General features: G+C 41.6%; 1 protein-coding gene across 2 annotated transcripts in view; it reads left to right on the top strand.

The window, feature by feature from the left end:
- The first annotated feature begins 6,625 nt into the window (after positions 1–6,625).
- PLEKHB1 (pleckstrin homology domain containing, family B (evectins) member 1) overlaps positions 6,626–12,854 on the top strand; it is a 20,049-nt gene continuing 13,820 nt past the window's right edge. Inside the window, exon 1 of one of the 2 annotated variants that reach the window (XM_008579452.1) lies at positions 6,626–6,704. In XM_008579452.1, the coding sequence (XP_008577674.1) occupies positions 6,663–6,704 (42 nt within the window). In that variant the 5' untranslated portion in view covers positions 6,626–6,662. The remainder of the gene's footprint in view (positions 6,705–12,854) is intronic. The other variant, XM_008579450.1, reaches the window with a different exon arrangement.

The following is a 12,854-nucleotide window of genomic DNA, read 5'->3' as shown; positions in this document are numbered from 1 at the left end:
ATGAGTGGATAAGGAAAATATGGTACATCTACACAATGGAATACTACTCAGCTATAAAAAAGAATGAAATACTGCCATTTGCAATGACATGGATGGTCCTAGAGAGAATACAATGACATGGATGGACCTACAGAGAATTATATTAAGTGAAACAAGTCAGACACAGAAAGATAAATATCACATGTTCTCGCTTATTCGTGAGAGCCAAAAATAAATAAATACACACAAAAAAAAACGAGGTGGGGGAAGAAGACACAACAATTACAATTCCTTGAAGTTGATACAACAAGCAAACAGAAAGGAGATTGTTGCGAGGGAGGGGAAGAGGCAGGAGGGAGGGGGTTCGGTTATGGGCCACAATAATCAACCACATTGTATATTGACAAAATAAAATTTGGACACTAAAAAAAAACAAAAAAAGGAAAGAAAAAGCTTTTGCTTTTTATGTTTATCTTATATACAATTGCCTCACCCAATTCTCTTGTTAATTCTAGTGCTATTTACTAGAGTCTCTATGTTTGCTAGACATACTATTCTAACAGTAAAAAGAATTTTATCTCTTTTTCCTTAAATTTATAGCAGCTATTTTATTTTCTTATCTTAATACTCTTGCTGAACCTGGGTGCAATAACCAAAAACTTGATTAACACAAGGAGTTGCTAATACCTTGGATAATGGAATCCAGAAGTTCACTAAAATGTATTGAGCCCCTTACCTGCTGGGCTCTGCGTCTACCCTCATATTAACTGCCACTTATGAGCTGGCCAGTTAGCTCAGTTGATTGGAGAACAGCCTTATAACACCAAGGTCACGGGTTCAGTTCCCCTTACCAGCCAGTTGCCAAAAAAATATATATATATATATGTGTGTATGTGTGAGAACAGCCTTATAACACCAAGGTCACGGGTTCAGTTCCCCTTACCAGCCAGTTGCCAAAAATTATATATATATATATATATATATATGTGTGTGTATGTGTGTGTGTGTGTATGTGTATGTATGTATATGTTAATTGTCACAACAATCACATGAGGTGGGCTGTGCTCCCCCCACTTACAGATGCAGAGAGAAGACTCAGAAAGGGTAGGCAACTTGTGCAAAGCCTCACAGTGGGGGTGGCAGGGGCAGGGGCAGTAAGGTGAAGAGGAACCCAGGCCAGAGCTGCCACCACCTCCTCTTCGGTCCACTATCCCACACTGACTCCTGAAAGGAGTTTGAAGCTTTCTGAAGGGAACCGTCTGCCAAGTCAACAGAGCGTTATGTGTGAATCTTCACAGATGGCAAGTGTAATGTTGGCTTTGTCCCTCCTCCTTTTGCTCACTCATTCATTCATTCTCTCCACAAACATGTGGAGCACCAAGTACCTACTCTGTGCCAGGCCTGGCCCTGGGCACTGGGGACACAGGGATGAGGAGGTCCAACACAGGATGGGACTTGCTCCCCATGGCAGCAAGAGGAAGCATTTTCCAGGCAGAGGGAACAGCGTGAACAGAGAATAAGATGAGACCTTTAGGGCCACAGAAGGAGAAGTTCAAGTAGAAAACAGCAGCCCCAGATAAGGTTAAGTTATGTGAATTCTTTGTTGGATCAGTCCTGTCCCCGCCAGTCCTCTCCATTTGTGGTCTGCCCAGTTGTCCGATGCAAACTTGGTTCTGGGTAGAACCTTGCTCAGTGTCCTCCACAGTGTATCCTGGCCCAGCTGGACTTGGCAACAGCAGGGGGCTCTGTGTAGCCTGGGTATAATGGAGGTGCTTCATTCTGCCACGAATCTGAACTGTGGGCAAACTTGGGAGATGTTCAGAGTTCTATGCAGAAGTTCCTGACAATGTGAGACCAAGTCACACATTCCTGGGATCTGTGGGACAGAGTCATGTGTGCTGTGACAGTAAGTGTGTTAATAGTTCTCTTGGTTTTAGGCAGAATTTTTCAGTCAGTGGGGGGAAAAATTCTGCACTAAGAGTCAAGAACATGCCAGTCACAATTCAGCACTAGTTCTAGTAATATGAAAGCTCTTGTCAATAAAAGCCCAGAAGTACCTGTTGCCCTAGACATTTCTAACCCTGTGATTTGGTCCATGTTATGCTTAACAGCAAACCAGATGAGAAAAGAAAAAATTCAACACTCAGGTCAAGACGAGCTATTCTCTTGTACCAGAAGAAAGATATTATTTCTAGAAGCAGAAACCAAATCCATAAAACTACAATGGAAAAAGCAAAAACAAACTTAAAACTATTACAAACAACAGAAGAAAGACTCAGGACTCAAGGTATGAAGAGCTGGGACAGGTCTCTGGAGGAGCATTGGCTAAAGATGAATGAACAGACAGCTTCCCTTGGAGAAGAGAACACGGGTAATAACGTAGAATCAGGAGGTGGAGACAGTATTTATAAACAGACCAGAGGAGTCAGGAGGAAACTGACTGATGTAGAAAAGTCAAGTGTGCATTTAAACACCAAGATGGAGAGAAAAATCAATTCTACATCAACACTGCTAAAGAAGAAAACAGAAAAGCCGACATGACACGTCATCTAAAAAGTCTTCGGGCTGAGCAAACCTTGATTAAAAGTGCGGATCAAAATCTTCAGGAAATGAAGTGACTGAACTTTGTCAGGAGAAAGAAATGGAGTCTCTTGAGAAATTGCCTGTCCAGGAAGATCATTACTTGGAGCAAGAGGAAAGTTCTGAAGCAAATGACAAGATGAACATGAGAATGAAGAGCCAAAGACATTCAGAAAGCAAGTCAAAAGCCTTAAAGCAAAGCTGGAAAGGATCAGTTGTTCTGCTCAAAGCCAAATTACTTCCCTTGAACTAAAAGCTCATGATCATTGATTGAGAGTGCAGGAAGCTGAAAGAAACTTCCTCATCTAAAAACAAGAGATTGCAGAGATGAGACAAAGAATAAAGGAAACAGTGGCGAAATTTGGGCTTCTAGAAGTGGATCCTCAAGCATCTGATGATCCAGCTGGAGCATTGTTCAGGGAGAATTTGCACCACCCCCATCTCTGGTGTGGGTGCTGTTTCCTCTGAGACAGGAGGCCCTCAACACCTTGTCTTTGGACCCTCTCCTTGGTTGTCAAGCTGTCCTTCATTCCCAAATCTGGTGTTTCCAATAGACGCAAATGGGGAGTTCATGGAAAGAAGATGTCCTCTTCCTTCCTGCATTAGTCAGTGCTCTCCAGAGAAAAAGAAACCGTAGGAGATATATACCCATATAAAGAAATTTATTTCAAGGAATTGGCTTATGCAATTATGGAGGCTAGCAAGTCTGAAATCTGTAGGGCAGGCCGGAGGTTAGAAACTCTCATGCAGAGGCTGGGGCTGCAGTCGAGCCCACAGGCAGAATTTCTTCCTCCTCAGGGAAACCTCAGTTTTGTTCTTCAGTCCCTTCACCTGATTGGATAAGGCCCACCCACATTATCAAGGATAATTTCCTTTACCAAACTCATCTGTATAGGTCATTCAAATCTACAAAGTGCCTTTACAGCAACACCTAGATTAGTGTTTGATTGAATAGCTGGGTACTATAGCCTAGCCAGGTTGACACATAAAACTAACCCTCTGCTCCAAAAAGCCCTCTGAGATGTCTTTCCACCAAGAAGTTTTGTCTTCCTTATTGTCCCTCATGTGTTATTTTTTTCCCTGGACACCCCCATCCAGAAAGTGGCAGTATATTACTTTCTGGGTTAATTGAGCCTCCACATGACTCTTTTCTACTCAAAATCCTGAAAGATTTTTAAGGCAAAGACCTTAAGTCATTTCACTTATTTTTTTCTTCAGAACTATTTTTGAATTTTATATATATGAAAGTCTGGTGTGGGCATCTGAACTCTTGACCTTGGTGTTATAACGGTGCACTCTAACCAACTGAGCTCACTGGCCAGCCCTCTATGTATTTCATTAATATAAAAAACCCTTTGTAGCAACAATAAAAAACAAATCATCCAATTAAAAAAAGGACAAAAAATTAGAATGAACATTTCTCCAAAAAAGACATACAAGTGGCTAATAAGCACATGAAAAAAATACTCAGCATCATTGGTCATTAGGGAAATAGACCAATAAAAACCACAATGAAGATAACACTTCTCACTTACTAGGAGGGCTATAATAAATAAGACAGACAATAACAAGTGTTGACAAGGATGTGGAAATATTGGAACTCTCATAGGTTGCTGGTGGGATTGTAAAATGGTGAATTTGGAAATAGTTGGCAGTTCCTCAAGATGTTAAACATAGAGTTACCATATGAGCCAGCAATTTCACTCAAGAGAAATGAAAATATATGTCCACACAAAAACTTATATGCAAATGTTTATAGCAGTATTATACATAATAGCTAAAAAGTAGAAAACACCCAAGTGTCCATCAACTGATGAATAGATAAATAAAACATGGCGTATCCATTGGGCCGGCCCGGTGGCACACTCGGTAGAGTGCGGCGCTTGGGAGCGCGGCGGCCCTCCCGCCGAGGGTTCGGATCCCATGTAGAGACCTGTCCGCTCACTGGTTGAGCGTGGTGCGGGCGCGACGCCAAGGGTTGCGATCCCGTTGCCAGTCGCGGTGCGGGCGCAACGCTGAGGGTTGCGATCCCATTGCCGGTCACGAAAAAAGACAAAAAGGAAAAAAAAAAATCATGGCGTATCCATATCATGAAATATTATTCACCAATAAGAAGGAATGAAGTACTGATACCATAACATGGATAAACCTTGAAACTTTATGCTAAGTAAAAGAAACCAGTCATGAAAGGCCACACATTGCATGATTCCATTTATATGAAATGTCCAGAACAGGCAAATCCATACAGACATAAAGCAGATTAGTGGTTGCGTGCGGCTGGGGGAAAGAGGATTGGGAGTGACTGCCAAAGGATATAGGGTTTCTTTTTGGGGTGATGAAAATGTTCTTAAATTAGACAATGGTGATGGTTGCACAGCTCTGTGAATATATCACGACACTGAATTATATGCTTTAAAAGGGTGAATTTTATGGTATGTGAATTATATCTCACTGAAATTATTTAATAACTTTTATGTAAGTGGTTTTACTTTTGCTCAAATTGCATCTTGATATAAAGTTCAAGTTTTTTTTAGTAAATAGAGATAGTATAAATTATTCTCATTTTATTATACTCTCTAGAAAATGTAAGTAGTAAATTTGAATTTGATGAGCCAGTCCACTAGCCTCTAAACAATATATCATCTGTGAGCTGTTCATCCACCAGAGGCATTTGAAATAGCAAAGTACTTTTCTCTCTGCCAATGGTTCTATGTACCACAGTTATAAGAGGACGTGAAATTACTTGTTGAATTGTTGGTCTCCATGAGTTTCAGTTGATTAAACAAAGTCTTTCACAGCCAGGACTGCTGGAGCTGGATTCCTGCTATGCTCTCATACCTTTCACTGGTCAATCCACACTCTTTCCACTTGTCTACACAGCTCTGTAGATTAAAAACAATCCAACAGTGATCATCATGGCTTCAGGGTCTATGAACGCCTAGGAATTATATGCAGAATGCTGTGGGCTGTGTGGGCATTTTTTTTTTTCCTGGGATGAGTCTACACCTTTTATTGGCGTCTCAAAGAGGGTCATTGGCCAACAGTTTAGAGACACAAGCCAGGTCCGGCTACGTTTAGATTCTACAGCAGCGTCTGCGGTTTTAGTTTGCCCAGCATCCTTTCCCGTTTTTCTAGTCATAGCGCTCTCTCTCTCTGGGAGGATGGTGGTGGGGTCTTTCCCCTGAATTCCACGCTGCTGCTGCAAAAATCTTCCCTTTTCATCTGGTTGCTAAATCCGGAGAATTTAATCTAGGCGATGTTCCCACCATTGCCCCCACCCCATCCACTCTATGAAGGAGGCCCAACTGCCCATGAGGAATGGGAGCAGGGATTGCTGGGGAGGCCGGGAGAGGGGCCGCGTCTGGGTCCAGGTTCTCTGAGGCCAGCTCCAGCCTTGCCTGCCTGCGTTCCCTTTTTCCTTCCTTTGTCATCCCCTCCCTTTTTCTGTCCTTCCACCTCTCCCTCCTTCCTCCTTTCCCACTTTCCTCCTTCTGTTCCCTCCCTCTCTTCTTCCTTTCTTCCGCTATGGGGGTGAAAAATTTAGCCAGGAGAAGGCAGCGCTGGGACTTTCCAGGGACCAGAACGTGATTAAAGGCACAGGGATGAAAAACCGCGTGGTTCGGGAGAGCTGGTTCCCAGGGCTGCTAAGAGGGGATGAGCTCAGTGGCTAATAAGCTCGGCCACGGCGAATCCCCCAGCAAGGCACGCAGTGCACGAAGCGCGGGGGTGGCTCGAGGTCAGGATTACAGAGACCCGGGAGCGAGACCGAGGCTGGAGGAGCCGGGCCAGAGTGAAGGCTGCGCCCCGGCCCCGCCCCGGCCCCGCCCCATCCTCTCCGGCACCGCCCCTCCCACAGCCCCGGGAAGAGGGAATCTGGGCGATGCCAGGCCAAGACCACCTCCCAATTACGGACGACTTGTTCCCCAGCTCCGAGCGTCAGAGCCGGAGATCAGTCGATCTCTGAGAGAGAGAAGACGACCTCCCTGGTGTCTGTGTGCCCTCAACGTGCCTCCCCCTTCAAGTTCCCACTTGGTAGCACCTTCCTGATCCCCTTATCTCTAAGGCGCTCAAGCAAATGCCCCCCTGCTGGAGCCTTCTGGGAAATGCTCCCTGGCCGCCCAGGAACCATGAGCCCTGCAGCCCCGGTAAGGAAGAGTTCTCTGGGACAGGAGGAAGGGCCCAGGGCAGGGTGGGCGCCCTTCCCAAACAGGGGGAGATGGGACCAGGAGTCTTGGAGGTCCTGACAGCCCCTGCTGTCTGAATACCATCCTTGTCCGCTCCTAGGTGGGGGTATGTGGGACTGATCCTGGAGGGGCAGACCGAGGTGACGACACAGAAGCGGTCTTCCTTCTCCGGTTGGGCCCCTCCAGTCCATTTTCGACTGTGCCCTGGACGGACCTATCCAACACCCTAATCGCATCACCTAACTCCTCATCGTGAAACCCCCACCCCCAAGCTCCTGTCACTATGTTATAATGTCCAAATTCCTAGCCTGCCTGTTACCAAAGGACTTCGTGTTACCTCCTTGCAACCCTGCAGCTTTCTCACCAGCCACTCCCCACATCCTCCCCACCCCTGCACTATATTTTCCAAATATAGGAAATGCTGGACGCTCTCGAATTTCCTGACCAGTGCTCATGTGGGGCTCTTAGGTGTGGAGGTAAATAGAAACGGAGACCAAATACATATAGCAAGGATTATTGGGCCAACATGACAGTTACAACTGGGGAAACACATAGATCAGGTAGCACAGAAAATGTGTTCCAAAGAAGACCAGCAGAGCTTAACATTTTATAATCACAAGAAGGGTGAAGGGTCAAAGTAGAGAGAGAAAGACAGACCTGCCTAACTACTTCACCAGGCTTTCTATTGGTAGGACGTGACATGTAGATTTGGGGTTGTTACTAGGTTACATCCTACGGGTAATAAGAAGTATTCTAGGTTATTTTATGGCTTTCTGGCACCATTATGGCTGCTTCTAAGTAAAATGGTCTTATGATAATGTTTCCCAGGACAGGTGGACGAATCTACTGACATCTCGGATTTCCCAAGTTCAAGGCAGATTGTTTTGGTTATCATTTCCCCCTTTTGATCAAAAAATCTTTCATGTGAAAGCATTGATAATCAACTCAGGTAGACAATTTAGTTTCTTGTCACCGAGAAGGCTCATTTCCAGAAGGTCAGAGAGACATTTTGGTCCCTTGTCGCCGAGAAGGTTTATTCCCAGAAAGTCATGTCCACGTAGCAGGGGAAGAAGTTGGGCTCTGGCCTTTAGGTCTAAATTCAAATTTTAAGCAACATGGAGTTGGGATGGGACAGTAATCAGATCTTTTAATTCTTGGCAAACCTGAAGAACGAGATAGCTGTATTTGAAAAAACAGTGAGAGAGAAAAAAATTAATAGCACTTTTACAACTTAAACTAGGTGGTAAGTTTAACTTAGCATAGGCCTGGGAAAATGAATAGTAAAGTGAGAGCTTAACTTTGTAAGTAATCTTGAGCCATATGGCCTGGTTGGAACATGAACCAAGAGAAGAGAGCTACAGTCTGACAAAAGCCTAAGACTAGAAGAATTCCCCAGAGTAAAAGTCCAAAAGTTTCAGCAATGTTGATCACGGAGTTGTCATCAGGTCAGGCCTGGAGTTTTGGGTGAAGCTGCCTGCCCAGCTGCCGTCTTTTTCGCCCTTGGAAGAGCGAGGTGTCTGGCTATGGGTTAGCTTCCGTAGAAGATCTCCAGCAATGGAGGAGGTCCACTCAGGTGAATTTGTCTTTTTTAAGTGAGAAACATGAATCCATGGGCCCAAGTCTTTAAGCTTAGCTGCACAGAGATTGGTTAACAATACCTGATCTGGTCCCTTTTATTGTGGCTGGAAGGAGTCCTTTTATTTGACGATGTCTTTAATAAACAAAGTCTCTGGGTTAGAGACCATGGTTTTTGATGTTTTTATCTCCTGGGAGCTTGCTGTGGAAAGAATCCATTATTAATTTAGAATTTTTGGTGAGGCTCTTTATAAGGCTTTGGCAGTAATGAAGAATATCACGTTTTAGAAGAGCTAATTCATAAAGTCATTTACCTAGGCACATAAGTCATTATTTCAAAGGGAGAAATCTGGTATTTTTTAAACGGGCTAGAATGTAAGTTAAGCAATACCAATGGAAAAGCCTTTGGTCATACGTTGTAAAGGGCCCATATCTTTTGATCATTGTAGAGCCCAGAGAGAACTCCCCTGGAAGAGATATTTGTTAAAATTCAGGATTTAGTTTAGATAATAAAAACAAAAACAAAACAAACAAAAAATGGGCAGGGCTAGGATCTTATAACATGTGTACTACAGGGTTTTTTTTTCTAATACATAATTTTTCTCTTTCCAGTACCATCTTTTAACCAAAGATATTTATTACAAGACTAATTTATTTGTAAAATAAGTTTAGTCTCTGGCCTTATTTGCATAAAGGGCAGTAAGAATAGTGATTTATCATATAGGCTCTTTTTAAATTGGCTTTGTTGGGACTTTTATAAGGTATCTCAGATTAGACCCTTAAAAGCCTCTCAAGGCTTCGGAAGCCAAGCCAAGGATTTGAATTGCTTTTAGATTGTACCTGTATGAACTGGGTGTATTCTACTTTTTGAGGTTCCTGGCAGAAATGACATTTTTTACTTACCCCGAGGCCAGGAATCTTGTAGACAAGGTACCAGACCATTCTTTCTCCAAGTCTACTGGCTTTATAAAGTCAATCTCATTCCCTTAAAGCAATCTGGTCATATCTGAAGATATGACATTCCAGTCAAAGCCTTGGTAAAATAATCAGTGGTTTTAGTTGTGTCCTGTTACAAGAAGAACAGATTCTTTTTGAATTTATGCAAATAACTATATTGTCATAAAATGAGAATACTCGTGAATAGTTTTAAATCATGGAGGGGTCAAGTAGTAAGAAAAATAAATGTTTTAATATTGTTCACTAAAGTAAACAAAACACAAAAAGAACCAGCAATGTTTTAAACAAAAGTTTAAAAAAAAAAAAAAAATCATTTCGGGCCGGCCCGGTGGCGCACTGGATAGTGCGCCACTTGGGAAGCGCGGCGGCGCTCCCGCCCGAGGGTTCGGATCCCACATACAGACCGGTTCCCGCTCACTGGCTGAGCGAGGCGCGGGAGCGACGCCGAGGGTTGTGATCCCGTTGCCGGTCCCCGGTCCGGTACGGGGGCAACACTGAGGGTTGCGATCCGTTGCCGGACACGGAAAAAGACAAAAGACAAAAAAAAAAAAAAAAAAAAAAAATCATTTCAATCCATTTTTAGTTCAGTCCCATATAAATAATTATAACTAATGAATTCTTAGTATTTTGGGTTTTTTTTAAGATTAGGTTAGCAATCTTACAAATTTGGTTTTTCCATTAGAGTTTTGAAATTTTTACCCAGTGCAATTGCATGATCTCAAAGTCATTAGCAGAGACCTGTGTTTTAGAGTACCTGTTAGAGTCTTCCTGTCCTTTCCATAAACCTCCTTGAAGACATAACAGTTTAGGATTTGTGAAGAGCTTTTAGAAAGAAAACCATCAAAATAAAGCAATTTACAGTGAACAATCAAGACACGATTGACAAAGAAATTTGGTTATTTTTATGGCCTATAACAACTTTATGTAATAGTCATAATTATGGCTGATAAATACTAGGACATATCAGAATTTTCAGAATTTTATACAATTTTGGAACATACGTTAATAACATATCCATACAAGTATTAAGTTACATATTTTTGAAAGAAACCTTGCATCTTTAACACAGTTTTCTTAGGTAATAAAAGGACCTAATAAAGACACAGAATTTCCATGCTTAATTGCCTTTCAGGGAAAAGATTCTCAAGCTGGCTGTCTGTGACAGAATTATGGATTTGGTGACAGACAGAGGAGACAGGGGACTATATAAAAGAATTTGGTTAAAAGGTGAAACCTCAGTGCTTGCCACTGAACTTTGAGAACAGTAGGTATTAAATAGTTTGGTTTTGAAAAAACAAAACACTCAGTTGGTTAGAGCACCGCCTTGTAACACCAAGGGTTTGGACCCCTGGGCCAGCCAATGCCAAAATATAAAAAATAAATAAGATTTTAGGGGCCGGCCCAGTGGCACACTCAGTCAAGTGCGGTGCTTGGGAGTGCGGCGGTGCTCCCGCCGAGGATTCGGATCCCATATAGAGACCGGTCCTCTCACTCGTTGAGCGCGGTGCGGACGCGACACCGAAGGTTGTGATCCCGTTGCCGGTCACGAAAAAAGACAAAAAGGAAAAAAAAAAAAGATTTTAGGCAGGATGGTTAGCTCAGCTGATTAGAGCATGGTGTTATTTATTTATTTATTTTTAAAACATGACCAGTAAGGGGATCTTAACCCTTGACTTGGTGTTGTTAGCACCACGCTCTCCCAAGTGATCCATGGGCCAGCCCCTAGAGCATGGTGTTATAACACCAAGGTCAAGGGTTCAAGACACAGAATCTGTTTCTCACTCTCTCCCTCTCTTTCCTCTTTTTACTTTTTAAATTTTTTGCTGTAGTTTAATCAAAAGATATTTCATCAACATAGAAAAATCCTGTTTAAAAGGGAAACCAAACTTCACTTTTGTACCAGTGTACTATTAATACTAAAGCTAATATCAATAAAAACTTAAATCTATCCAATCTCAGTCAGTTTTGACCACACAAGACTTTTATAAACTTTTTGTAACCTCTTAAAATTTTCCCAACTTATCCATTTAGGTTTCTGAATAACGATTTGTTTTCTATTTCTTTAACAAAAACCACACCACATCTTCATGCCCTTTTATAACCTTTACCAAAAACATATTCTACTTTCCTTACATCCTACTTCCTTAAATATTCTATATATAGAATTGTTTCTCTTATACCTAGCAGTTTTAATTACATATATTAACTATAATTTTAACTGTTAGTAACCCTAATTTCCAGTGGAAAAACCTAGGAAGCAAGCAATTTTGAACTGCTTTATATCAATATTTGTAGATGGAAACCATTTCCTAATTTTTCTTTTCTTTTTTTTTTTTTTTAAAGATGACCGGTAAGAGGATCTTAACCCTTGACTTGGTGTTGTCAGCACCACGCTCAGCCAGTGAGCTAACCGGCCATCCCTATATGGGATCCGAACCCGGGGCCTTGGTGTTATCAGCACCACACTCTCCTGAGTGAGCCACGGGCCGGCCCCTGATTTCCTAATTTTTGAAAAGTCTGTTTGGTGTTTTCTTTGGGGTTTTTTTGTTTGTTTTTTGTTTTTGTATAGATCTAAATATATTTAGTCTTATTTTATACCATAAAAATAAGATGTTGAAATATATGAACTTAAACCTATGTTTAATAATTAATGTTTTAGTATTTTAACATACTTTAGAAATGACTTAAATATCTTATGATTACCTATTACTTAATTTAATAATATAACATCACTTGAAGATTTTAAATTATTGAACAGATTTTTTTGAAGCTATGACAAGATTATACATAGACATTTATCTGTGTCACATTTACCTAATTTACTTGTTTTAAATAGGTATATTTGAACAAAAGTTTTTAACATCTTATAAACCAAATTTTAGATTTAAAGATATATCTGAACAATGACTCAAAAATCCAAAACAAATAAGAATTTTATAGCCTTTCACGATCTAGATTCTTTTTAATGACAACTTAAAGAGGAAAGTTTAGAAGTTTTGTTTGCTATAACCCACATTTTGTTTGGCCATAGTATCTAGGTTTTCAGCTTCCTAGCTGGCAGTCTCTACATAAAGTTCCTGTGTGTCTCTATAGGAGGAAAATCAAAAACCATTGGTAAGATAAACTGGAAATCAAGGGTGTCTACGGGGGGGCTGGCCTGTGGCTCACTTGGGAGAGTGTGGTGCTGACAACACCAAGGCCACAAGTTTGGATCCCATATAGGGATGGCCGGTTAGCTCACTTCAGAGAGCGTGGTGCTGACAACACCAAGCCAAGGGTTAAGATCACCTTACTGGTCATCTTTAAAAAAAAAAAAAAAGATCTCCTTCCTTACTGGTCATCTTTAAAAAAAAAAGGGGGGTGTCTATGGGGTAGAAGTATCACAAATGTGTACCCCAAAAGGTTAAGAGTCATAATTTTAGGGCTGGCCAGTTAGCTCACTTTGAAAGAGCGTGATGCTGATAACACCAAAGTCAAGGGTTTGGATCCACTTACCAACCACTTGCCAAAACCAAAAAAAGTCATAATTTTTTTTTTTTTTTTTTTTTTTTTTTCTTTTTTTTTTTTTTCCTGTCTTGC

This window comes from Galeopterus variegatus, unplaced genomic scaffold (genome assembly GCF_000696425.1).
Source record: "Galeopterus variegatus unplaced genomic scaffold, G_variegatus-3.0.2 Scaffold1888, whole genome shotgun sequence".
NCBI classification, from domain to species: Eukaryota; Metazoa; Chordata; class Mammalia; order Dermoptera; family Cynocephalidae; genus Galeopterus; species Galeopterus variegatus.
This window is presented reverse-complemented; position numbering and strand designations above follow the sequence as displayed.